The 25,876-nt window shown below is 45.5% G+C and overlaps 1 protein-coding gene across 1 annotated transcript; it reads left to right on the forward strand.

Annotated features, from left to right (window-relative positions):
* The first annotated feature begins 15,956 nt into the window (after positions 1-15,956).
* On the forward strand, positions 15,957-18,030 carry LOC112238195 (forkhead box protein I2-A-like). Its single transcript, XM_042313270.1, is given in 3 exon segments — positions 15,957-16,827; positions 17,019-17,222; positions 17,225-18,030. Coding segments are annotated over 3 exon segments (1,266 nt in total). The 5' UTR covers positions 15,957-16,163; the 3' UTR covers positions 17,623-18,030.
* The last annotated feature ends 7,846 nt before the right edge of the window (positions 18,031-25,876 follow it).

Below are 25,876 nucleotides of genomic sequence, written 5' to 3' on the forward strand. Positions count from 1 at the left end.
GATGACCTCTTGTTACGAGTTTCTTATTGGATGACCTCTTGATATACAGAGTTTCTTATTGGATGACCTCTTATTCCAGTTGGTACTGGTTGAAGCCTCTTATTCTAAACTTATTGGATGACCTCTTATTCTGATTTCTTATTGGATGACCTCTTATTCCAGTTAATTCAGATGGCCTACCCTTCAGAGTTGAGCCTGGATATTCTATTCCAGAGTTGGTACTGGATAATATCATATTCCAGTTATTGGATGACCTCTTAATCAGAATTGACATTGGATGACCTCTTATTCCAGAGTTATAATCGGATGACCTCTTGCTGAGTTGGTACTGATAACCTCTTATTCAGTTGATACTCGGATAACCTCTTATTCCAGAGTTGGTACTGATGACCTCTTATTCCAGAGTTGGTATTGACACCTCTTATTCCAGCTGTTGGTATTGGATGACCTCTTATTCCAGAGTTGGTACTGGATGACCTCTTATTCCAGTTGGTATTGATGACCTCTTATTCCAGTTGGTATTGGATGACCTCTTATTCCAGAGTTGGTACTGGATGACCTCTTATTCCAGAGTTGGTATTGGATGACCTCTTTATTCCAGAGTTGGTGCTTGATAGCCTAACTGGTGCTTTGCAGTAGTTAACAACTGGCTTTGACAAGCAAGCTTTTAGCCAGGGCTCCTGAGCTTTATGGGCATGATTGAGTATACAGTCTAAGGCACTACAAACCATGGTTCGATCCCGGGCTGTATCACAACCGGCTGTGATTGGAAATCCCATAGGGCGGCGCACACTGGGGAAGTGTTGTCCGGGTTAGGGAGGGTTTGGCCGGGGTAGGCAGTCATTGTAAATATAAATGTGTTCTTTAACTGACTTGCTTTCACAAATAAATATTCAATATATGAGGAAAGCAGGTCCACTCTCCTAGGCTAGCATCAGAACCAGAAGAGAGTAGGTCCACTCTCCTTGCTGCCAGCATCAGAACCAGTAGAGAGTAGGTCCACTCTCCTCTAGGCTAGCATCCCAGAACCAGTAGAGAGTAGGTCCACTCTCCTCAAGGCTAGCATCAGAACCAGTAGAGAGTAGGTCTCTCTTCAAGACCATCAGAACCAGTAGAAGGTCCACACTCTTCAAGCATCAGAACCAGTAGAGAGTAGGTCCACTCTCCTCAAGGCTAGCATCAGAACCAGTAGAGAGAAGGTCCACTCTCCTCAAGGCTAGCATCAGAACCAGTAGAGAGTAGGTCCACTCTCTGCAAGACTAGCATCAGAACCAGTAGAGAGTAGGTCCACTCTCCTCAAGGCTAGCATCAGAACCAGTAGAGAGTAGGTCCCACTTCAAGGCTAGAATCAGGAACCAGTAGAGAGAAGGGCTCAAGTAGCATCAGAACCAGTAGAGAATAGGTCCACTCTCCCAAGGCTAGCATCAGAACCAGTAGAGAAGGTCCACTCTCCTCAAGGCAAGCATCAGAACCAGTAGAGAGTAGGTCACACTCTTCAAGGCTAGCATCAGAACCAGTAGAGAGTAGGTCCACTCTCCTCAAGGCAAGCATCAGGAACCAGTAGAGAGTAGGTCCACTCTCCTCAAGGCTAGCATCAGAACCAGTAGAGAGTAGGTCCACTCTCCTCAAGGCTAGCATCAGAACCAGTAGAGAGTCCACTCTCCTCAAGGCTAGCATCAGAACCAGTAGAGAGTAGGTCCACTCTCCTCAAGACTAGCATCAGAACCAGTAGAAGCAGGTCCACTCTCCTTAAGGCTAGCATCAGAACCAGTAGAGAGTAGGTCCACTCTCCTCAAGGCTATCATCAGAACCAGTAGAGAGAAGGTCCACTCTCTCAAGGCTCAGCATCAGAACCAGTGGGTCCACACTTCAAGGCTAGCATCAGAACCAGAAGAGAGTAGGTCCACTCTCCTCAAGGCTAGCATCAGAACCAGTAGAGAGTAGGTCCACTCTCAAGGCTAGCATCAGAACCAGTAGAGAGTAGGTCCACTCTCCTCAAGACTAGCATCAGAACCAGTAGAGAGTAGGTCCACTCTCCTCAAGGCTAGCATCAGAACCAGTAGAGAGTAGGTCCACTCTCCTCAAGACTAAGCATCAGAACCAGTAGAAGTAGGTCCACTCCTCAAGGCTAGCATCAGAACCAGTAGAGTAGGTCCACTCTCCTCAGGCTAGCATCAGAACCAGTAGAGGAAGTAGGTCCACTCTCCTCAAGACTAGCATCAGAACCAGTAGAGAGTAGGTCCCTCTCCTCAAGACTAGCATCAGAACCAGTAGAGAGTAGGTCCACTCTCCTCAAGGCTAGCATCAGAACCAGTAGAGAGTAGGCTAGCATCAGAACCAGTAGAGAGTAGGTCCACTCTCCTCAAGACTAGCAGAACCAGTAGAGAGTAGGTCCAGAAGGCCAGCATCAGAACCAGTAGAGAGTAGGTCCACTCACCCCTCAAGGCTAGCATCAGAACCAGTAGAGAGTAGGTCCACTCTCCTCAAGACTAGCATCAGAACCAGTAGAGAGTAGGTCCACTCTCCTTAAGGCTAGCATCAGAACCAGTAGAGAGTAGGTCCACTCTCCTCAGAACCAGTAGAGAGTAGGTCCACTCTCCTCAAGGCTAGCATCAGAACCAGTAGAGAGTAGGTCCACTCTCCTCAAGGCTAGCATCAGAACCAGTAGAGAGTAGGTCCACTCTCCTCAAGGCTAGCATCAGAACCAGTAGAGAGTAGGTCCACTCTCCTCAAGGCTAGCATCAGAACCAGTAGAGAGGAAGGATGTTTTATTACCTAGATTATAGAAAGAGAGTCCCTACTGTAGCAGTGGTTCTGACCCTGTAACAGAGGTTCTCATCCTCTACCCTTCTGACCCTGTAGCAGTGGTTCTCAACCTTTACCCTTCTGACCCTGTAACAGAGGTTCTCAACCTTTCCCCTTTCTGATCCTGTAGCAGAGGTTCTCAACCTTTACCCTTCTGACCCTGTAACAGAGGTTCTCAACCTTTACCCTTCTAACCCTGTAACAGAGGTTCTCAACCTTTACCCTTCTAACCCTGAAGCAGGGGTTCTCAACCTTCACCCTTCTGACCCTGTAGCAGAGGTTCTCAACCTTTACCCTTCTGACCCTGTTAGCAGAGGTTCTCAACCTTTACCCTTCTAACCCTGTAGCAGAGGTTCTCAACCTTACCCTTCTGACCCTGCAGAGGTTCTCAACCTTTACCCTTCTAACCCTGTAGCAGAGGTTCTCAACCTTCACCCTTCTGACCCTGTAGCAGAGTTCTCTAACCTTACCCTTCTGACCCTGTAGCAGAGGTTCTCAACCTTACCCTTCTGACCCTGTAGCAGAGGTTCTCAACCTTTACCCTTCTGACCCTGTAGCAGAGGGTTCTCAACCTTTACCCTTCTGACCCTGTAGCAGAGGTTCTCAACCTTTACCCTTCTGACCCTGCAGCAGAGGTTCTGACCCCTGTAGCAGAGGTCTGTAGCAGAGGTTCTCAACCTTCACCCTTCTGACCCTGTAGCAGAGGTTTTCAACCTTTACCCTTCTGACCCTGTAGCAGAGGTTCTCAACCTTTACCCTTCTGACCCTGTAGCAGAGGTTCTCAACCTTTACCCTTCTGACCCAGCAGAGGTTCTCAACCTTTACCCTTCTGACCCTGTAGCAGAGGTTCTCAACCTTTACCCTTCTGACCCTGTAGCAGAGGTTCTCAACCTTACCCTTCTGACCCTGTAGCAGAGGTCCTCAACCTTTACCCTTCTGACCCTGTAGCAGAGGTTCTCAACCTATACCCTTCTGACCCTGCAGCAGGGGTTCTGACCCTGTAGCAGGGGTTCTCAACCTTTACCCTTCTAAGGGCCACTGAGACCTTCACTGAGGCGTTGTATGAAATGTCAGCCTATTCCCTATACACTGAGTCGACAAACCATGCTCTTTCCATGACACAGACTGACCACGGTGAATCCAGGTGAAAGCTATGATCCCTTATTGATGTCACTTGTTAAATCCACTTCAATCAGTGTAGATGAAGGGAGGAGACAGGGTTAAAGTTCAAAGCCTTGAGATAAATTGAGACGGGACGGTTTGTGAGCCATTCAGAGGGTGAGTTGGCAAGACAACAGATGTAAGTGTCATTTAACTGCTATGGAAGTAGGTGCCAGGCACAACAGTTTGTGTCAAGAACTGCAACGCTGCTGGGTTTTTCCCACACTCAACAGTTTCTCATGTATATCAAAAAATCGTCCACCGCAAAGGAGATCCAGCCAACTTGACATGACTGTGGAAAGCATTGGAGTCAACATGGGCCAGCCTTCCCGACGAATTGAGGCTGTTCTGAGGGCAAAAGGGGGTGCAAATCAATATTAGGGAAGATGCTTCTAATTTTTGTACTCAGTGCATAGTGCACTACTTTGGACCAGGGCTCATAGGACTCAGGTAAAAGTAGTGCCCTATCTAGGAATAGGGCACCATTTCAGGCACACTTGAATCCTGGACTTCCTGCTGCCCCCAGGTGGTAAGGTTGATTTCCTGTTGGGCCGCCCCTGGTGGTAAGGATGACTTCCTGTTGGGCCGCCCCAGGTGGTAAGGATGACTTCCTGTTGGGCCGCCCCCTGATGGTAAGGATGACTTCTTGGTGGGCCGCCCCCTGGTGGTATGGATGACTTCCTGTTGGGCCGCCCCCTAGGTGGTAAGGATGACTTCCTGTTGGGCCACCAGGTGGTAATGGTGACTTCCTGCTGGGCCGCCCTAGGTGGTAAGGATGACTTCCTGTTGGGCCGCCCCCAGGTAGTAAGGATGACTTCCTGGTGGGCCGCCCTGGTAAGGATGGGCAACAACACATCTGCCACGCTGATCCTCAACAAAGGGGCCCTCAGGAAAATGTGGGCCGAACACGCCCCATTAACATCGACAGGGTGAGTAGTGGAGCAGGTCAGAGAGTTTCAAGTTCCTTGGTGTCCACATCACCAACGAAACTATCATGGTCCAAACACACCAAGACAGTCATGAAAAAGGGCATGACAACACCTTTTCCCCCTCAGGAGATCAAAAAGATTTATCATGGGTCCTCAGATCCTCAAAAGGTTCTACAGCTGTAACATTGAGAGCATCCTGACCGGTTGCATCACCACCTGGTATGGTACCTGCTCGGCCTCCGACCGCAAGGCTCTACAGAGAGTAGTGCATACGGCCCAGTACATCACTGGGGCCAAGCTTCCTGCCATCCAGAACCTACAGTATATAATAGGCAGTGTCAGACGAAAGCCCCAAAATTTGTCAAAGACTCCAATCACCGAAGTCATTGACTGTTCTCTCTGCTACCGCACGGTACCGGAAGGCCAAGTCTAGGTCCAAAAGGCTCCTTAACAGCTTCTACCCCCCAAGCCATCAGACTGCTGAACAGTTAATCAAATGGCCACCCAGACTATTTACATTGACCCCCCTCCATTTGTTTTTACACTGCTGCTACTTGCTGTTTATTATCTACACACAGTCACTTTGCCCCCACCTACATGAAGAAATGACCTCAATTTAACATGAGGTAGGCTACATTGACTCCGTGCGTTTTGTATATAGCCTCCACATTGACTCTGTACTCGGTACCCCCTGTATATAGCCTCCACATTGACTCTGTACCGGTACCCCTGTATATAGCCTCCACATTGACTCTGTACCGGTACCCCCTGTATATAGCCTCCACATTGACTCTGTACCGGTACCCCCTGTATTTAGCCTCCACATTGACTCTTTACCGGTACCCCCTGTATATAGCCTCCACATTGACTCTGTACTGGTACCCCCTGTATATAGCCTCCCACATTGACTCTGTACTGGTACCCCCTGTATATAGCCTCCACATTGACTCTGTACCGGTACCCCCTGTATATAGCCTCCACATTGACTCTGTACCGGTACCCCCTGTATATAGCCTCCACATTGACTCTGTGCAGTACCCCCTGTATATAGCCTCCACATTGACTCTGTACCGGTACCCCCTGTATATAGCCTCCACATTGACTCTGTACCGGTACCCCCTGTATATAGTCTCCACATTGACTCTGTGCCGGTACCCCCTGTATATAGTCTCCACATTGACTCTGTGCCGGTACCCCCTGTATATAGTCTCCACATTGACTCTGTACCAGTACCCCTGTATATAGCCTCCACATTGACTCTGTACCGGTACCCCCTGTATATAGCCTCCACATTGACTCTATACCGGTACCCCTGTATATAGCCTCCACATTGACTCTGTACCAGTACCCCTGTATATAGCCTCCACATTGACTCTTTACCCCCGGTACCCCCTGTATACAGCCTCCACATTGACTCTGTACACCGGTCCACCCCCTGTATATAACCTCCACATTGACTCTGTACCGGTACCCCTGTATATAGCTCGTTATTGTATTGTGTTGCGCATGCAACAAAATACAATTTGATTAGATACTGCACTGCCCCTCCGTATAGTCAGAGTTGAACCTGTATACCTTCATAAAGCCCCCTTCAGGGTGAACCTGTATACCTTCATGAAGCCCCTTCAGGGTGAACCTGTATACCTTCATATAAAGCCCCTTCAGGGTGAACCTGTATACCTTCATGAAGCCCCTTCAGGGTGAACCTGTATACCTTCATAAAGCCCCTTCAGGGTGAACCTGTACACCTTCATAAAGCCCCTTCAGGGTGAACCTGTATACCTTCATATAGCCCCTTCAGGGTGAGACACAGCAGAGAGACCACCGTATGGTCAGAGATGAACCTGTATACCTTCATACAGCCCTTCAGGGTGAACCTGTATACCTTCATAAAGCCCCTTCAGGGTGAACCTGTATGCCTTCATAACGCCCCTTCAGGGTGAGACACAGCAGAGAGACCACCGTATAGTCAGAGATGAACCTGTATACCTTCATAAAGCCCCTTCAGGGTGAACCTGTATACCTTCATATAGCCCTTCAGGGTGAGACAGCAGAGAGACCACCGTGTAGGTCCAGAGATGAACCTGCAAACCTTCAGGTTGATCCACCATGTAGTGGTCAGTAGAGGGAGACTCTGCCCAACAACTGAAGTGTCAGGACACAGTCACATGTGTTTCCACTGTTGTAATGACTGGTTTTACATGCAGTCCTTCACCATGTTTTATCCCAGAGTTTTCATTCTTTCTAATTGACTAATAATATATATATATTTTTTAAAGCAGACCATGACAAATAATTCATAGATGGACTCTTTCATCTTGCCCCGTCGGGCTGTTTTGTACAAACACACAATAAGTCTTCTTTTCTCCTGAAGTCATTCTGGGTACTTCCCTGTACCCAGCATCCCTCTGAACACCCTAGAACGTTCTCCTGAAGTCATTCGGTAGTCGGTGTACATCAGAGGATGTTAGCTTGAAATCTTCCCTGTACCCAGCTTCCCAGCATCCTCTGAACACCCTAGAACGTTCTCCAGGCACCTCCAGAGGTGGTTCGTTTCCACACTACTAGGAGATTAGTGAACTGTTAGGGGTCTTTTCCTCTCTGAGCTGCCCTAGATGTGCCTGAAGGGCCTTGCCGACTCCTCCATAGTCACACTTTGTGTGTGTGTGTGTGTGTGTGTGTGTGTGTGTGTGTGTGTGTGTGTGTGTGTGTGTGTCACAACAACACTGCCTCGAAGGTATGACCCAAGTATTACTGGGAGATCTCCTATCAAAGCTATCCTGACCTGTGGAACCTCAGGGAACTAGTGGTTAAGAGAAAATTGACAATAAGTCCAACCACAGCTAACAGGTAGTACCTCTCTATCAGGTAGTACCTCTCTAACATGTAGTACCTCTCTATCAGGTAGTACCTCTAACAGGTAGTACCTCTCTAACAGGTAGTACCTCTCTATCAGGTAGTACCTCTCTAACAGGTAGTACCTCTCTATCAGGTAGTACCTCTCTAACATGTAGTACCTCTCTATCAGGTAGTACCTCTCTATCAGGTAGTACCTCTCTATCATCAGGTAGTACCTCTCTAACAGGTAGTACCTCTCTAACATGTAGTACCTCTCTATCAGGTAGTACTCTCTATCAGGTAGTACCTCTCTAACAGGTAGTACCTCTCTAACAGGTAGTACCTCTCAAACAGGTAGTACCTCTCTATCAGGTAGTACCTCTCTAACAGGTAGTACCTCTCTAACAGGAAGCCCTCAACAATTGTGGTTCAGGTGTATAACTTGTAAAAACTTGTTAATACAAAAGTTATAGAAGCAAGAGATGTCTGAGTTTCTCTTCTGTAATCACATAATTGACACTTGATAACTCAGATGATAAACCTGTTGGATCTGGTTTCAGGGACAGGTACAGGTATGACCCTTGAAGGTCAAACACTTTTACGATACAATTATGTTCCAATGTTTCAGTGACACGGCACCCCTGACAGAGCGGAACTCTCAAGTTGATCAAATGGAACAATTTCCCAGTCAATAAAGTGAACCATGGCCCTTTAGAGTCAACAGTAATTAGCTTGGCTTAGTGTCAAACACTTTCCAGGTTGGATTCCTGGGGAGCTAAATGGTGTTTCCCCTGGCTAGGTCCTCTCCTCTCTGATTCAGAGGGGTTAAATGGTTCTGGCTAGGTCCTCTCCTCTCTGATTCAGAGGGGTTAAAAGGTTCTGGCTAGGTCCTCTCCCTCTCTGATTCAGAGGGGTTAAATGGTGTTTCCTGGCTAGGTCCTCTCCTCTCTGATTCAGAGGGGTTAAATGGTTCTGGCTAGGTCCTCTCCTCTCTGATTCAGAGGGGTTAAATGGTTCTAGCTAGGTCCTATCCACTGAGGTTAGGTTCCCTACAGTTATCTTCCCCTAGCTAGGTCCTATACACTGAGGTCAGGTTCCCTACAGTTATCTTCCCTAGCTAGGTCCTATACACTGAGGTTAGGTTCCCTACAGTTATCTTCCCCTAGCTAGGTCCTATACACTGAGGTTAGGTTCCTACAGTTATCTTCCCTAGCTAGGTCCTATACACTGAGGTTAGGTTCCCTACAGTTAGCTAGGTCCTATACACTGAGATTAGGTTCCCTACAGTTATCTTTCCCCTAGCTAGGTCCTATACACTGAGGTTAGGTCCCTACAGTTAGCTAGGTCCTATACACTGAGGTTAGGTCCCTACAGTTATCTTCCCTAGCTAGGTCCTATACACTGAGGTTAGGTCCCTACAGTTAGCTAGGTCCTATACACTGAGGTTAGGTCCCTACAGTTAGCTAGGTCCTATACACTGAGGTTAGGCTCCTACAGTTAGCTAGGTCCTATACACTGAGGTTAGGCTCCCTACAGTTATCTTCCCTAGCTAGGTCCTATACACTGAGGTCAGGTTCCCAGTTATCTTCCCCTAGCTAGGTCCTATACACCGAGGTTAGGTTCCCTACAGTTAGCTAGGTCCTATACACTGAGGTTAGGTCCCTACAGTTAGCTAGGTCCTATACACTGAGGTTAGGTCCCTACAGTTAGCTAGGTCCTATACACTGAGGTTAGGTTCCCTACAGTTATCTTCCCTAGCTAGGTCCTATATACTGAGGTTAGGTTCCCTACAGTTATCTTCCCTAGCTAGGTCCTATACACTGAGGTTAGGTTCCCTACAGTTATCTTCCCTAGCTAGGTCCTATACACTGAGGTTAGGTTCCCTACAGTTATCTTCCCTAGCTAGGTCCTATACACTGAGGTTAGGTTTCCTACAGTTATCTTCCCTAGCTAGGTCCTATACACTGAGGTTAGGTTCCCTACAGTTAGCTAGGTCCTATACACTGAGATTAGGTTCCTACAGTTAGCTAGGTCCTATACACTGAGATTAGGTTCCCTACAGTTCTTCCCCTAGCTAGGTCCTATACACTGAGGTTAGGTCCCTACAGTTAGCTAGGTCCTATACACTGAGGTTAGGTCCCTACAGTTAGCTAGGTCCTATACACTGAGGTTAGGCTCCCTACAGTTAGCTAGGTCCTATACACTGAGGTTAGGCTCCTACAGTTAGCTAGGTCCTATACACTGAGGTTAGGCTCCCTACAGTTATCTTCCCCTTGCTAGGTCCTATACACTGAGATTAGGTCCCTACAGTTATCTTCCCCTAGCTAGGTCCTATACACTGAGGTTAGGTTCCCTACAGTTAGCTAGGTCCTATACACTGAGGTTAGGTTCCCTACAGTTATCTTCCCCTAGCTAGGTCCTATACACTGAGGTTAGGCTCTACAGTTATCTTCCCCTTGCTAGGTCCTATCCACTGAGGTTAGGTTCCCTACATTTATCTTCCCCTAGCTAGGTCCTATACACTGAGGTTAGGTTCCTACAGTTATCTTCCCTAGCTAGGTCCTATATACTGAGGTTAGGTTCCCTACAGTTATCTTCCCTAGCTAGGTCCTATACACTGTGGTTAGGTTCCCTACAGTTATCTTCCCCTAGCTAGGTCCTATACACTGAGGTTAGGTTCCCTACAGTTATCTTCCCTAGCTAGGTCCTATCCACTGAGGTTAGGTTCCCCACAGTTAGCTAGGTCCTATATACTGAGGTTAGGTTCCCTACAGTTATCTTCCCTAGCTAGGTCCTATACACTGAGGTTAGGTCCCTAGAGTTTGCTTCCCTTGGCTAAGGCCCCTACCGATTAGAGCATCCGGTAGTCTACTATTGCCTGTGGTCTAGTGATGCGGTGGTCAGCATGGACAACACCTCAGAGCCACACGATTACCACCAGGTCATGCAGAACAGGAATGTTTCTGTGATTAGTTTAGATTAGTTTAGAGCAAACGCATGATGTTTCCCTCTTCCGTCCCAGCAACCTGCAGAGCCTTGAGTGGAGACCTGAGCAGAACTGCCCCCGCTGTAGCCCTCTGTAGCCTAGGCATTACACATGGCCTTGAGTGGAGACCTGAGCAGAACTGCCCCCGCTGTAGCCCTCTGTAGCCTAGGCATTACACATGGCCTTGAGTGGAGACCTGAGCAGAACTGCCCCGCTGTAGCCCTCTGTAGCCTAGGCATTACACATGGCCTTGAGTGGAGACCTGAGCAGAACTGCCCCTGTAGCCCTCTGTAGCCTAGGCATTACACATGGCCTTGGTGGAGACCTGAGCAGAACTGCCCCCGCTGTAGCCCTCTGTAGCCTAGGCATTACACATGGCCTTGAGTGGAGACCTGAGCAGAACTGCCCCTGCTGTAGCCCTCTGTAGCCTAGGAATTACACATGGCCTTGAGTGGAGAACTGAGCAGAACTGCCCCCGCTGTAGCCCTCTGTAGCCTAGGACCAACATTACACATGGCCTTGATCTATTTTAGGTTGTTTTATACTTGTTTCAACTCGTTATTATTAACTAACTGGTTACACAGCCTGTTTTTTAGTTGACTCAACTTTTCAGTCAAAGTGTTACCTGGACTTGTATAGCTGTAGCTGGCCCAAACTTCACTCCAACTTGCATAGTTGTAGCTGGCCCAAACTTCACTTCAACTTGAGAAAACTTGGGGGAAAAAAATTCAGTCAACTTAAAATTATGGTTTCCTCAATTTCTCTCATAGGTTCATTCATCTAGAAAGGATTATGTGTGCATCTTAACTTAAAAAAAGGTTTTGTGGAACTAATTTGAAATATAATGTTTTCCAAATGACATATCTGACACGTTGACCAACATGATGGTTGAGCGTTGGGACAGTAACCAACATGATGGTTAGAGCGTTGGGACAGTAACCAACATGATGGTTGGGACAGTAACCAACATGATGGTTGGGACAGTAACCAACATGATGGTTAGAGCGTTGGTACAGTAACCAACATGATGGTTGGAGCGTTGGGACAGTAACCAACATGATGGTTGGGACGGTAACCAACATGATGGTTGGAGCGTTGGGACAGTAACCAACATGATGGTTGGGACGGTAACCAACATGATGGTTGGAGCGTTGGGACAGTAACCAACATGATGGTTGGAGCGTTGGGACAGTAACCAACATGATGGTTGGAGCGTTGGCCCGGTAACCAACATGATGGTTGGAGCGTTGGGACAGTAACCAACATGATGGTTGGAGCGTTGGGACAGTAACCAACATGATGGTTGGGACAGTAACCAACATGATGGTTGGAGCACAGTAACCAACATGATGGTTGGAGCGTTGGGACGGTAACCAACATGATGGTTGGAGCGTTGGGACAGTAACCAACATGATGGTTGGAGCGTTGGGACAGTAACCAACATGATGGTTGGAGCGTTGGGACAGTAACCAACATGATGGTTGGAGCGTTGGGACAGTAACCAACATGATGGTTGGAGCGTTGGGACGGTAACCAACATGATGGTTAGAGCGTTGGGACAGTAACCAACATGATGGTTGGAGCGTTGGGACAGTAACCAACATGATGGTTGGGACAGTAACCAACATGATGGTTGGAGCGTTGGGACAGTAACCAACATGATGGTTGGGACGGTAACCAACATGATGGTTGGAGCGTTGGGACAGTAACCAACATGATGGTTGGGACAGTAACTAACATGATGGTTGGAGCTTTGGGACAGTAACCAACATGATGGTTAGAGCGTTGGGACAGTAACCAACATGATGGTTGGAGCATTGGGACAGTAATCAACATGATGGTTAGAGCGTTGGGACAGTAACCAACATGATGGTTGGAGCGTTGGGACAGTAACCAACATGATGGTTGGGACAGTAACTAACATGATGGTTGGAGCTTTGGGACAGTAACCAACATGATGGTTGGAGCGATGGGACAGTAACCAACATGATGGTTGGAGCATTGGGACAGTAATCAACATGATGGTTGGAGCGTTGGGACAGTAACCAACATGATGGTTGGGACAGTAACCAACATGATGGTTGGAGCGTTGGGACAGTAACCAACATGATGGTTGGAGCGTTGGGACAGTAACCAACATGATGGTTGGAGCGTTGGGACAGTAACCAACATGATGGTTGGAGCGTTAATATTATATATGTATATAAAAAACAAATTCTAGTTGTTATATATATATATATATATACACACACAACATTGTGTAATTTAGAGGATGTAAATACATGATAATGGTGTGATGTTTCTGACTACCTACAGTATATATATATACAACATTGTGTAATTTAGAGGACGTAAATACATGATAATGGTGTGATGTTTCTGACTACCTACAGTATATATATATATACAACATTGTGTAATTTAGAGGACGTAAATACATGATAATGGTGTGATGTTTCTGACTACCTACAGTATATATATATATACAACATTGTGTAATTTAGAGGATGTAAATACATGATAATGGTGTGATGTTTCTGACTACCTACAGTATATATATATATACAACATTGTGTAATTTAGAGGATGTAAATACATGATAATGGTGTGATGTTTCTGACTACCTACAGTCCAGAACCCTGCAGAGGATTACAGCTCCTGCAGGAAAGAGTCTAAGGAGAAAAACTGACGGAACTGATGCAAATCAAATTGCATCGTATTTCAAATCAAATTGTATTGTGCCAAATACATCAGGTGTAGACCTTACAGTGAAATGCTTACTTACGAGCCCTTTACCAACAATGCAGTTTTGAGAAAAGACCTATATATATAAAAAAAAAAAAATAAAAGTAACAAATAATTAAAGAGCAGCAGTAACATAACAATAGGATGTTTTATACAGAGGGGTTACCGATACAGAGTCAACGTGCGAGGGAACCGGTTAGTCGAGGTGATTGAGGTAATATGTGCATGTAGGTAGAGTTATTAAAGGGACCATGTATAGATAATAAACAAACAGTAGCATGGGTCTACTTAGCACTCAATATCTATATGGCACATTTGAAGCCAAGTATGATCCGTGTAGATAGTATGCTTCCGTTTATTATCGTAATCGTTTTTGACGTGATATCAAAACAATCGGAGGGTCTATTACCGACCATTTATGTAGGCTAATTCACCTTGTCCTTGTCTAAGAGGCCATCCAATTGAAAGTCCTAGATTAGGGTCCCTCTTGACACCTATTCAGTTGTAAAATACTATTGACGTGAGCCCGGTCAGGGTGTGTGCACATTGTTAAACGGAGACTCTAGTCTAATGCTCTAGTGGCGGTTGAAAAGTAATCGTATATATCTAGGCAGTTTCTGTCTCTGTCGAAAGAGACCGGAGGATGGCAGCATTTGAAAACAACACGAAACAAACCCATGGACAACTTGTAGAAAACTTCTTCTTTTTATTTTTTAAATTGCAGCCAAAATCCTACTTTGCCCAAATAAACTGTTACAATGTAAATTTTTGGAATTACCCCCCCACTCTTTATTCGTATGGAACATTTTGGACGTTAGAGTATAGCCTGCACTACAGCGCTCACAATAACTCGCCAAAGAACTAAATAGCCTATTGCGATATTTACACCAAACATGTGATTTTTAACTCTGTAACGCTTTAGCACTGTCCCGTATTTTATTTTACTAAATAATTTATTATAATTTAACATTAAACTAATAAAATGTGGAATATTTTCTTCAGTTGACAAACAGATCGTATATATATATATATATATATATCCCTTGGTGTTCCTGAATTTGTTTCATTGCATTGTAGGCTGGTCATTTTACTCGTGTGCTTTGGTCAATCAAAATGTATCTTTCTAATGGCCCATGCCATTGTAAACGATCATTAGAGCTCGTCCTCGGATGGCGATCATGTATTTTTTTTTTAGGGCAAATAATGATTGACCATTGATGTGTGAAAGTTTCTACAAATGTGTCTGTGATTTTGATGAAATGCGTTGAAACAAAGTCTGTTGCTCTGATATATTTTTTCTAACCTAAAAAAATAAAATATAAATTGTAATGGATAATTATTTAATATAAAACATTTCCCAAATAGAATGCATTTTTTTTCTCTCAATTTAAATACAACGTATTACAATCTTAAATCATTCTGTCCATTGCGGCCTATATAGGCCTAGTCTACTATATAGGCCTAGTCTACTATATAGGCCTAGTCTACTATATAGGCCTAGTCTACTATATAGGCCTAGTCTACATTTCATAGTTTACCCCCCAAAAAAAAAAAAAAAAAAATAAATAAATAAAAGTGAATAAGCATGTTTGGACAAAGTAATTTTAATTACACATTTTAATAACCTACCCAATAAATAAATTACTAAAATGAAATGACAGGAGCAGTGGTCCAGCGACGCGGGGAAAGTCACATTACCTCCAGCGACGCGGGAAACCATCATATTACCGGGTGTTGTGTTGCTCTGTCACACTTGTAACACATAAGCCATGTTTATTGTCAACTAATCCGTTCCAGAGATCGTGTGGTCTAAACACATAGCCTATAGTACATTGTATATTTGTATGTTTTAAGAGGCTAACTAGGTTTATGTTTCACTTTGTCACACATTGGACGCCAGGAGTGTTTGTTAACTACCATAAAATAATCCCGTTGTTTTAACCCTACACTCTTAGAGGGAAAAGGCTCATGTTGCTCGCCCCATATATAACACCCCTAAAGGTTCTACAGAGAATAAACCCCTTTTTGTAGGGTTCTTTGATCAGAACCGCAGTATGGTTAGATGTTCTTCTTCGCTGAACCAAAATGTTGGTTCTTTGCCGAACCTTTTGTTCTAAGTATGTATCCTACTGTTCACCAAAACGCAAAGCCTACTTCATAAACTGACAACTTATATTTGACAGAAACAATTGATTAAAAAATATATATATATATAATATATAAAATATTTATTTCAATTACATTTTGTATATGGAAATTATGAAGGTATATTCATAAAACTATTATTTAAGATAAATATTTGTAAAAGTGTCCTGTGCGTAAAAGCGGAAATATGATTGGCCAACTGTAAAACTGTTTTTATTGGAAAACTTGTAACCTAAACGCCTATTTTTATTGCGTATGCTTATTAGGCTATACATGCGCGGTAAATTACTCAGCCTATCTTGCTCCAGGTTAACTCCTAAAACGGCATTAATGAGTGGGCCAGTATCTCTCACCAGTATCTCTCCCATTGATGCACAGATTCGGTTAAGACAATTCGACTGAAGGGGGAGTCACCCTCAAGACAGTTCCTTTCACAGGGGTTTTACCTGTCGACGCTCCAGGCGGAATGCTTAAATACGCCTCCTCCCCTTGGGTCTAGCCTTCAGTCCTCCGGGAGAGACTGACGGAAACAGACGCTTTGGGAAAGGAACCGCATGTTGTTGATGATAGAAGAAGATACCAGGATTCGTACTCAAATAGAACGGATTATGAATGCTTTTGGACAGCAGCCATCCAACGCGCAGACAAGCCCCATTCAGCACCACAGCGCACAGGAGCTCCTGGATATGGCCGTGTACTGCGATAACTTCGGCAGCATGTACCAGCACCAGCAAAACCTCCATCATGGTCACCACCCGCAGAGGCCGCCGGCGCATCCTCCAAGCTACGGCCTCGGTGAGTACACCTCGCCGACCACCAACCCGTACCTGTGGCTAAACGGACCGAGCATCGACTCGTCTCCATACCTGACGGGATTGAATGGAGCATCGTACATACAGTCTGGATACGGAGCGAACCAGCGGCAGTTCCTGCCCCCTCCTACGGGGTTTGGTGGAGCTGACCTCGGATGGCTGTCGATCTCCAGCCAGCAAGAACTCTTCAAGATGGTTCGACCTCCTTACTCTTACTCAGCGCTCATAGCCATGGCTATCCAGGGCGCGGGGGACAAGAGGTTGACGCTGAGTCACATCTATCAGTATGTGGCAGAGAATTTTCCGTTTTATAAGAAGAGCAAAGCAGGGTGGCAGAACTCAATCAGACACAACCTGTCACTGAATGACTGTTTTAAGAAAGTTGCCCGGGATGACGATGATCCTGGTAAGTTACAATACCTGTTGTACTTGTAATTAACTCGTCATTATTTGCACTTATTATTAAATGTGTCATTTTGTAATGTCATACCTTTGCCATGTGATTTTGGTAAGACGTGTCTGACAGAAGACTAGAACAGTCATGACCTTTGATATCTCGTTCAGGCCTACATTGTCTGTTGTGTCCTGTCTTCATAGGAAAGGGGAATTACTGGACATTGGACCCAAACTGTGAGAAAATGTTCGATAACGGCAACTTCCGAAGAAAGAGAAAGAGACGAGCTGACTTGAACGGAGGAGACACCAACAACACTGTTATTCCGGTGAAATCAGAAGACACTGCCGCCCTGAAGCTCTCCGACACGGCCAGCATCATGAGTTCATCCCCTCTCAGCCTCCAGAACTCCCTGGTTCCTCCGAGCCCAAATCATCCCCGTCCCCGTCTGTGGAACACAGTCCCTGTTACAACAACTTTGTCTCCACTATGAACACGATGCTGGCGGGGAGTAACAACGGCTCTACCCGGGAGGGGGGCAGGGGGGACTTTGGTTCAGGAGGACATGTTATGGGGGATTTGTCGCCTCATCAGACCCGAGAGAACATGTCCGGACTTGGTTCATACTCGCCCTCTCAAATCACGCCATTGAACACTGATACCACTCACCTCTCCACAGCTAATAGAATGAACTACTACACATCAGCACAGAACAATCACAGTGGAGGCCTGGGCCTCACCAACTCTCTCCCAAACCACTTCAGTGTTAATCATTTGATATACAGCCGCGAAGGAACCGAGGTGTAAAGGCAGTAGGCTATAAGCCTTGTCCTAATGATGTCAGATATATGTAGATAATATAATGCAACTCGTTGGCATTCTTGTATAAAGTACTCAGTGAGTACATCAATTACCATGATTATTATTCATGTTACGCATTCCATAATAAGAACGTGCTCGAGCCAGGTCTTAAATATACTTTCTCGTGATTGAATCTGGATTCAAAGTGGGTCGAAACTACGTTCGACTTAGCATTTTAAGAGCATAATTAAGACCAACTTTGTTGTTTTTATGCCCAACCTGGAGCCCTGGAATGGGTGTTGCCTCGGAATAAACATTTACCTGTACTCTGTTCCTTTAACCTTATTTCTATTGGCCTTATGTAACTGCGTGGATGACGTCACAGTGCCTTTCGGAAGATCTTGTATTTTTTTTTTTTTAAAAATAGAACACTAATTACTACTGCTTCTGCAGATATGTGTTATGTAGCCTAAATAGTAGCCCTCTTTGCAGACCACTTTGTGTCCTTTGTTTTTTTTTAGAAGGAATTGTGTGTGTGTGTATTTTATTTAAGCCTATTGTCAAACGTTTTGAATAAATGTAATATCTGAAATGATTGATTCTGTCATATTTTCTAGCGGACTTGTCAAAGTGAAGATGTCTCAGATTTATCCGCCATAATACTCAAGTTTGCAATAAACCAGCGCTCTATTTCATTTTTTTTTTTTACGCACGACTCCATTTTACTTATAAACACTACAATATTGAAATGATTAACGTGTAGATCTTAACTTATGGCTCCCAATTCTAATACATTTTTTTTTTTAAAGTTACTTTAATATAACATTGTAAGTTTACGTTTAAAACACGAATGCGCCTGTGGGATTTGATAGGCTACAGCTGTTAATGGTGTGGGAGAACATGTTCACTGACTCTTTACAATACCAAACAGTATTTATAATGGGACTGACAATTATTTACCAGAAGTATTTCAGGTTTAATCGAGGTTGGAATTAATCCTACACCCCGCTGTGTACTCTCCGCTCCCTCCCTCCTTTCCATTCATAAACTTTCCAGACAATCAGCCACAATCAGATATTCCATCTCAGACTCGGGAATACAGTTCCAGTAGGCTTCCATATAGTTCATAAATTGATCAATGATATTTTATATTGAATGTAAGAACAAATTAACGTCCATTAACATAACAGGCTACAACAATGAAGGCCTCACCTTTTGCTGAAGTTTCCTCTGTGATCATTAGCTCATGCCTCCTCAACTGTATGAAAACAGTAGGTGAGACTGAGACATTTTCCAGCTTGTCACTTTGAATAAACCCAATTTACGCTGAGATTCAAGACACATCACCTCTTTATTTCTGCCCAGGTCAGAAGTTCAGCTACTGGTCTTATTTAACGGTGTGTATGGATAGATGGACACTTGTGGAATTGAATAGTTCACACCTGTTTTCAGTTTATTCAGCCTGGGGGAAAGTTTCGTCACTCACAGCATAACACGCGGAGTGATATCTTTTTAAACATCGTGTGAGAAATAAGAACGATAGATAGTTCGATGTTTTTCTTATGAGCTGTGAATCAACCTGGACGCGTTTCCACTGAGCGACTCAATGTCAGTGCAAAATAGCATGTAACACCCATTGTTTGGTCATGTGCAGTTGTCCTGCTATTATGGGACAAAAACAAGATAAATACTGTCCCTGCTTTGCTGTAGTGGGCAATAATAACCAGAGAGAGAGAGAGAGAGCTTTCCCATGAAAAATGTTCAAGCCATTAAACGGCTATCTTACTCATGTCCGTATTTTGAAACAATTTACGATTACGCACGAAATCAAAGGAAGTAAATTAAAGAGAACACCTCTTAATTGGTGGATAATTCAGTGCGCTCTGGCGCTCTGTTGTCTGGACTAAAGCTAAATTGACAAGAGGTTCGTGCCCGTAGCTGTGACACAATGGGCCCTGGCAATACCAAGGGATCCCCTCCTGCGCTCGGATGAAAACATTCGGTGACCCCAGATCTGGGAACGTATTATATCACTCAGACCACATCTCCCTCCTGTTGTCCATGAAGCATGGGCTTCCTATCAAACAAAGAGTATTTTTGTGAAACTCAAACGGGTTCTCACAGCGACAAGTTTTCAATTGAAAATCCTGTCTTTCACCAACGTTGTAATGTAGGCCTACCAGTAAATATAACACAGATGTCCTGTGTAATTACAACATTATACATCTAAAATAGCTAGAAAACTATAAACATGCAACAAATAATTGAATAGTGATGAACTCATTGTAGGACCTATTTTATGTATGTGTCTATTGGTAGGCCTATGCTCTGCCATTAATTAAAACTCCCTGCCCACCCACTGGCACCCTGTTCTATTCCCACTTCTATTCCCACAGTCCAGGTTTGACTTGACACATTCAGGAGTAAATACACAAACAAATGAACATGACAATAAGTCAATTATTCCTCTAAACCAGACTGAGACCTGCCCTTCTCGGGGACCAGTGGACATTTATTTGATCTTCTTTCACGCTATGAGGACCGACATGTCAGCTAAAATACATATTCTTGGCTACTCTAGAAAATATCTTTATTTTTTTCAAATTCTCATTATTATTATTTTTTTATTATTATTTTTATTACAAAGATGTCCCACAATCGTTGCAAATACAGATGTCATTTCACACTCCCATTCATAACATGTGCTCCTGCTACACTTCCATGAAGTGGTGGTCGGTAGTTTTCCATCCAGTCAATTATCAGAGATCTACCGTCTCCATCTCACGTCTCCGTCCTGATACGCTCCACTACCCTCTGCCCGAGGGGAATTTCACCTGGCCGGGCCCTTATTGAATATCAGTCACCTGGCAACCGGGTGGGCCTCCCATACCTGATGCCTTCTTCAGGGCCCCCGACCTGGCCTCCATACCCCCAGGGCTAGGGATCGGCCCAGGCCATGGTGGGAGCGTCTCAGGTAGGGTGGCCCCAATCTCGATAGCCCAACCCTGGTCCCCATAGAAGCCCCAAACCCAACCCTGGTCCCCATAGAAGCCCCAAACCCAACCCTGGTCCCCATAGAAGCCCCAAGCCCAGTGTCCTCAAACCCAACCCTGGTCTCCATAGAAGACCCAAGTCCAGTGTCCTCAAACCCAACCCTGGTCCCATAGAAGCCCCAAACTGAACCCTGGTCCCCATAGAAGCCCCAAGCCCAGTGTTCTCAAACCCAACCCTGGTCCCCATAGAAGCCCCAAGCCCAGTGTCCTCAAACCCAACCCTGGTCTCCATAGAAGCCCCAAGTCCAGTGTCCTCAAACCCAACCCTGGTCCCATAGAAGCCCCAAACCGAACCCTGGTCCCCATAGAAGCCCCAAACACAACCCTGGTCCCCATAGAAGCCCCAACCCCAACCCTGGTCCCCATATAAGCCCCAAACCCGGCCCTGGTCCCCATAGAAGCCCCAAGCCCAACCCTGGTCCCCATAGAAGCCCCAAACCCAACCCTGGTCCCCATAGAAGCCCCAATCCCAACCCTGGTCCCCATAGAAGCCCCAAACCCGGCCCTGGTCCCCATAGAAGCCCCAAGCCCAACCCTGGTCCCCATAGAAGCCCCAAACCCAACCCTGGTCCCCATAGAAGCCCCAACCCCAACCCTGGTCCCCATAGAAGCCCCAAACCCGGCCCTGGTCCCCATAGAAGCCCCAAGCCCAACCCTGGTCCCCATAGAAGCCCCAAACCCAACCCAGGTCCCCATAGAAGCCCCAAACCCGGCCCTGGTCCCCATAGAAGCCCCAAACCCAACCCTGGTCCCCATAGAAGCCCCAAGCCCAGTGGGCTAATATAAAACCATAATGAGGGGTTTCAGGATCAACTGCGTCACCTTCAAAAGGCAGGGAGCCTCATAATTGGATGGCGGTGTTTGACCCAGGTTTGGGACAGGATTATTTTAAATCTTTAATCCCGTCAACTTCTCCTCTAGGTGGACAGGACAGGAAGTATCCGTTTTTTTAAGCTGGTCATGTGATATGGCAGAAGGTCCAGAAACCAGGCTGTGTGTGTGTGGCTGGGGAATGTTTGTCAGCAGGGTTGAGGAAGCGTTACTTCCTCAAACACGAGGTCTTTAGAGAGAACCAGAGATCAGCTGTCCGTTCCTCTGCACAGATATAAGGTTATCAGGTTGGGTTGGAGGGGAAAGAAGTGGACAACAATGTATTTGGTCAAAATACTACAGAAAAACATTATAGACCTGGTACAGATATAACATTATAGACCTGGTACTGATATAACATTATAGACCTGGTACTGATATAACATTATAGACCTGGTACTGATATAACATTATAGACCTGGTACCAAGTAAACTACTGATAAAACATTATAGACCTGGTACTGATATAACATTATAGACCTGGTACTGATAAAACATTATAGACCTGGTACCAAGTAAACTACTGATAAAACATTATAGACCTGGTACCAAGTAAACTACTGATAAAACATTATAGACCTGGTACAGATATAACATTATAGACCTGGTACTGATAAAACATTATAGACCTGGTACAGATAAAACATTATAGACCTGGTACTGATAAAACATTATAGACCTGCTACCAGGTAAACTACTGATAAAACATTATAGACCTGCTACTAGGTAAACTACTGATAAAACGTTATAGACCTGGTACCAGGTAAACTACTGATAAAACATTATAGACCTGGTACTGATATAACATTATAGACCTGGTACTGATAAAACATTATAGACCTGGTACTGATATAACATTATAGACCTGGTACTGATAAAACATTATAGACCTGGTACTGATAAAACATTATAGACCTGGTACCAGGTAAAATACTGATAAAACATTATAGACCTGCTACCAGGTAAAATACTGATAACAAGTTAACGTGATTTGTCAGTGTGATATACATATGTAGAATCTTAATTTAACCATTGAAATAATTTATATTTTCTTACTGTAAATGAGTGTTGATATGCTAGTAGGGAAAACTGTAGATTAGGTGAGAGATCTAGTGAGAGAATAGCAGGTTTTCAGTGAATTTATGTCAATCATGAGTCTCTACAGAATTTTACTGCATGACAAGAACATTCTCTGTACCTACAGAGTGATCAAATAAAATTCTACACCTGTAGTGGCAGGTAGAGAGGATAATCAGTCAGCCTGGGGTTACGAGAGCCTCCTTTCTGAAGAGAATCAGTCAGCCTGATATGAGCCTCCTTTCTGAGGAGAATCAGTCTGCCTGCTGCTAGGAGAGCCTCCTTTCTGAAGAGAATCAGTCAGCCTGCGGCTAGGAGAGCCTCCTTTCTGAGAGAATCAGTCAGCCTGCTACTAGGAGAGCCTCCTTTCTGAGAGAATCAGTCAGCCTGCTGCTAGGAGAGCCTCCTTTCTGAAGAGAATCAGTCAGCCTGATTATGAGCCTCCTTTCTGAAGAGAATCAGTCAGCCTGCGGTTAGGAGAGCCTCCTTTCTGAGAGAATCAGTCCGCCTGCTGCTAGGAGAGCCTCCTTTCTGAGAGAATCAGTCAGTCTGCTGCTAGGAGAACCTCCTTTCTGAAGAGAATCAGTCAGCCTGATTATGAGCCTCCTTTCTGAAGAGAATCAGTCTGCCTGCTGCTAGGAGAGCCTCCTTTCTGAAGGGAATCAGTCAGCCTTTGGTTAGGAGAGCCTCCTTTTTGAAGTGAATCAGTCTGCCTGCTGCTAGGAGAGCCTCCTTTCTGAAGAGAATCAGTCAGCCTGCTGCTAGGAGAGCCTCCTTTCTGAGAGAATCAGTCAGCCTGCTGCTAGGAGAGCCTCCTTTCTGAGAGAATCAGTCAGCCTGCTGCTAGGAGAGCCTCCTTTCTAAGAGAATCAGTCAACCTGCGTTTAGGAGAGCCTCCTTTCTAAGAGAATCAGTCAGCCTGCGGCTAGGAGATTATGAGCCTCCTTTCTGAAGATCATGTTGCATTCTGATTAGGGGACAGAGAGACACACAGGGCCCTGGGGCCTGGAGCTGCCTGGTGCTGCCTGGGGATGGGTAGTGGAGCTGCCTGGAACTTGGTAGTGGAGCTGCCTGGGGCTGGGTAGTGGAGCTGACTGGAGCTGGGTAGTGGAACTGGGTAGTGGAGCTGCCTGGAATTGTGTAGTGGAGCTGCCTGGAACTGGGTAGTGGAGCTGCCTGGATCTGAGTAGTGGAGCTGCCTGGAACTGGGTAGTGGAGCAGCTTGGATCAGCCTGGGGCTAGGTAGTGGAGCTTCCTGGAACTGGGTAGTGGAGCTGCCTGGAACTGGGTAGTGGAGCTGCCTGGAACTTGGTAGTGGAGCTGCCTGGAGCTGGGTAGTGGAGCTGACTGGAGCTGGGTAGTGAACTGGGTAGTGGAGCTGCCTGGAATTGTGTAGTGGAGCTGCCTGGAACTGGGTAGTGGAGATGCCTGGAACTGGGTAGTGGAGATGCCTGGAACTGGGTAGTGGAGCTGCCTGGAACTGGGTAGTGGAGCTGCCTGGAACTGGGTAGTGGAGCAGCCTGGAACTGGGTAGTGGAGCTGCCTGGAACTGGGTAGTGGAGCTGCCTGGAACTAGGTAGTGGAGCTGCCTGGAACTAGGTAGTGGAGCTGCCTGGAGCTGGGTAGTGGAGCAGCCTGGAACTGGGTAGTGGAGCTGACTGGAACTGACTGGAGCTGCCTGGAGCTGGGTAGTGGAGCAGCCTGGAACTGGGTAGTGGAGCTGACTGGAACTGACTGGAGCTGCCTGGAGCTGGGTAGTGGAGCTGCCTGGAACTGGGTAGTGGAGCTGACTGGAACTGGGTAGTTGAACTGGGTAGTGGAGCTGACTGAAACTGGGTAGTGGAAATGCCTGGAACTGGGTAGTGGAGCTGCCTGGAACTGGGTAGTGGGGGTGGGGGGATGGAGTAGTGGGGGTGGGGGGGGCACTCAGTGAGTGACATGGGTTGGAGGGATGGATGAATCCGGTTGGATGAAGTTTCCCTCTACTCAGCAAGGTGTGAACCCTTCTTTCCTTCCACTAGCCATTACAAGATCCCGTCAACTGATAGTGGCAGGAAAGCAAGGCTAGGTCTTCCAGTCACCGTCTACAGATCAGATGCTGTGGTTCGGGGAGGCAAAGATAAAAGTGGGATGATTTTCAGCTTTAGATTTTTTGTTTAAAATATTACAATATTACAAGTTTGGGTGATAAGTTCATTAAGAACATAAATGTATGGGAAGAGCTCATTAATTAATTGGTAGAGGTTTCCCAATAGGTTTTACTGTATTTTACAGGTTTCCCAAGTAGGTTTTATTGTATTTTACAGGTTTCCCCAGTAGGTTTTATTGTATTTTACAGGTTTCCCCAGTAGGTTTTATTGTATTTTACAGGTTTCCCCAGTAGGTTTTATTGTATTTTACAGGTTTCCCCAGTAGGTTTTTTGTATTTTACAGGTTTCCCCAGTAGGTTTTATTGTATTTTACAGGTTTCGCCAGTAGGTTTTACTGTATTTTACAGGTTTCCCAATGGGTTTAACCGTATGTTACCGTTTTCCAAGGGCTTATGAATTACTTGGTATGGTGTTGTAAATTCAAAAATCTAATTCTGTGTCAAGTTAAATCTCAGCACTAACCATTTTACCCCATATAACACTTATTTCCAGACCAATCTGAAGGGTAATATGAAAAGTGATATGTTCAGGGGAATCTCCTCGCCTGTCTGACCCCTATGAGAAGAGCGTGATATCGGGGACCAGAGAGAGGATGATTCCTGTCTCTTTCTATCTACCATCTGCTTGTTGCAGTCAGAAGGAATTACGGGACATTATTTTATACTACAGCCCAAACCTTTTTTTTTTGTTGAGCCCGTTAAACATTTAACCGTACAACACGATGACAGCTCCCAGGGTAGCTAGGGGGAGCAGCTAGCTGTCCTAAGGTTGCATCCCAAATACAACCCTATTCCCTACTTTATGCACTTTTTTTTTGTTGACCAGGGCTTATATTCCTATACAGGGAAGAGGTTGCCATTTGGGACTCAACCCTAGACCGTGGGGCTGAGAGGCTTGTCTTCACAGTGACTCTAGAAAGACGAAGCGAACATCTGATAGCCGAGGAGAATGCCTATCAATCGGTATGACCTGGTAGGGTTTCCATCAGTCTCCATACGGGGGCTCATAAAACAGTAATGTATTGGTCTGATAACTGCATGGGATCCCCTGTCTGAGGTGGGAGGAGGCAGCACAACGTATGGATGGATTTAAACAGAACCAAGCCCCATC

The sequence above is a fragment of the Oncorhynchus tshawytscha genome, unplaced genomic scaffold (assembly GCF_018296145.1).
Source record: "Oncorhynchus tshawytscha isolate Ot180627B unplaced genomic scaffold, Otsh_v2.0 Un_contig_4692_pilon_pilon, whole genome shotgun sequence".
Classification (NCBI taxonomy): Eukaryota; Metazoa; Chordata; class Actinopteri; order Salmoniformes; family Salmonidae; genus Oncorhynchus; species Oncorhynchus tshawytscha.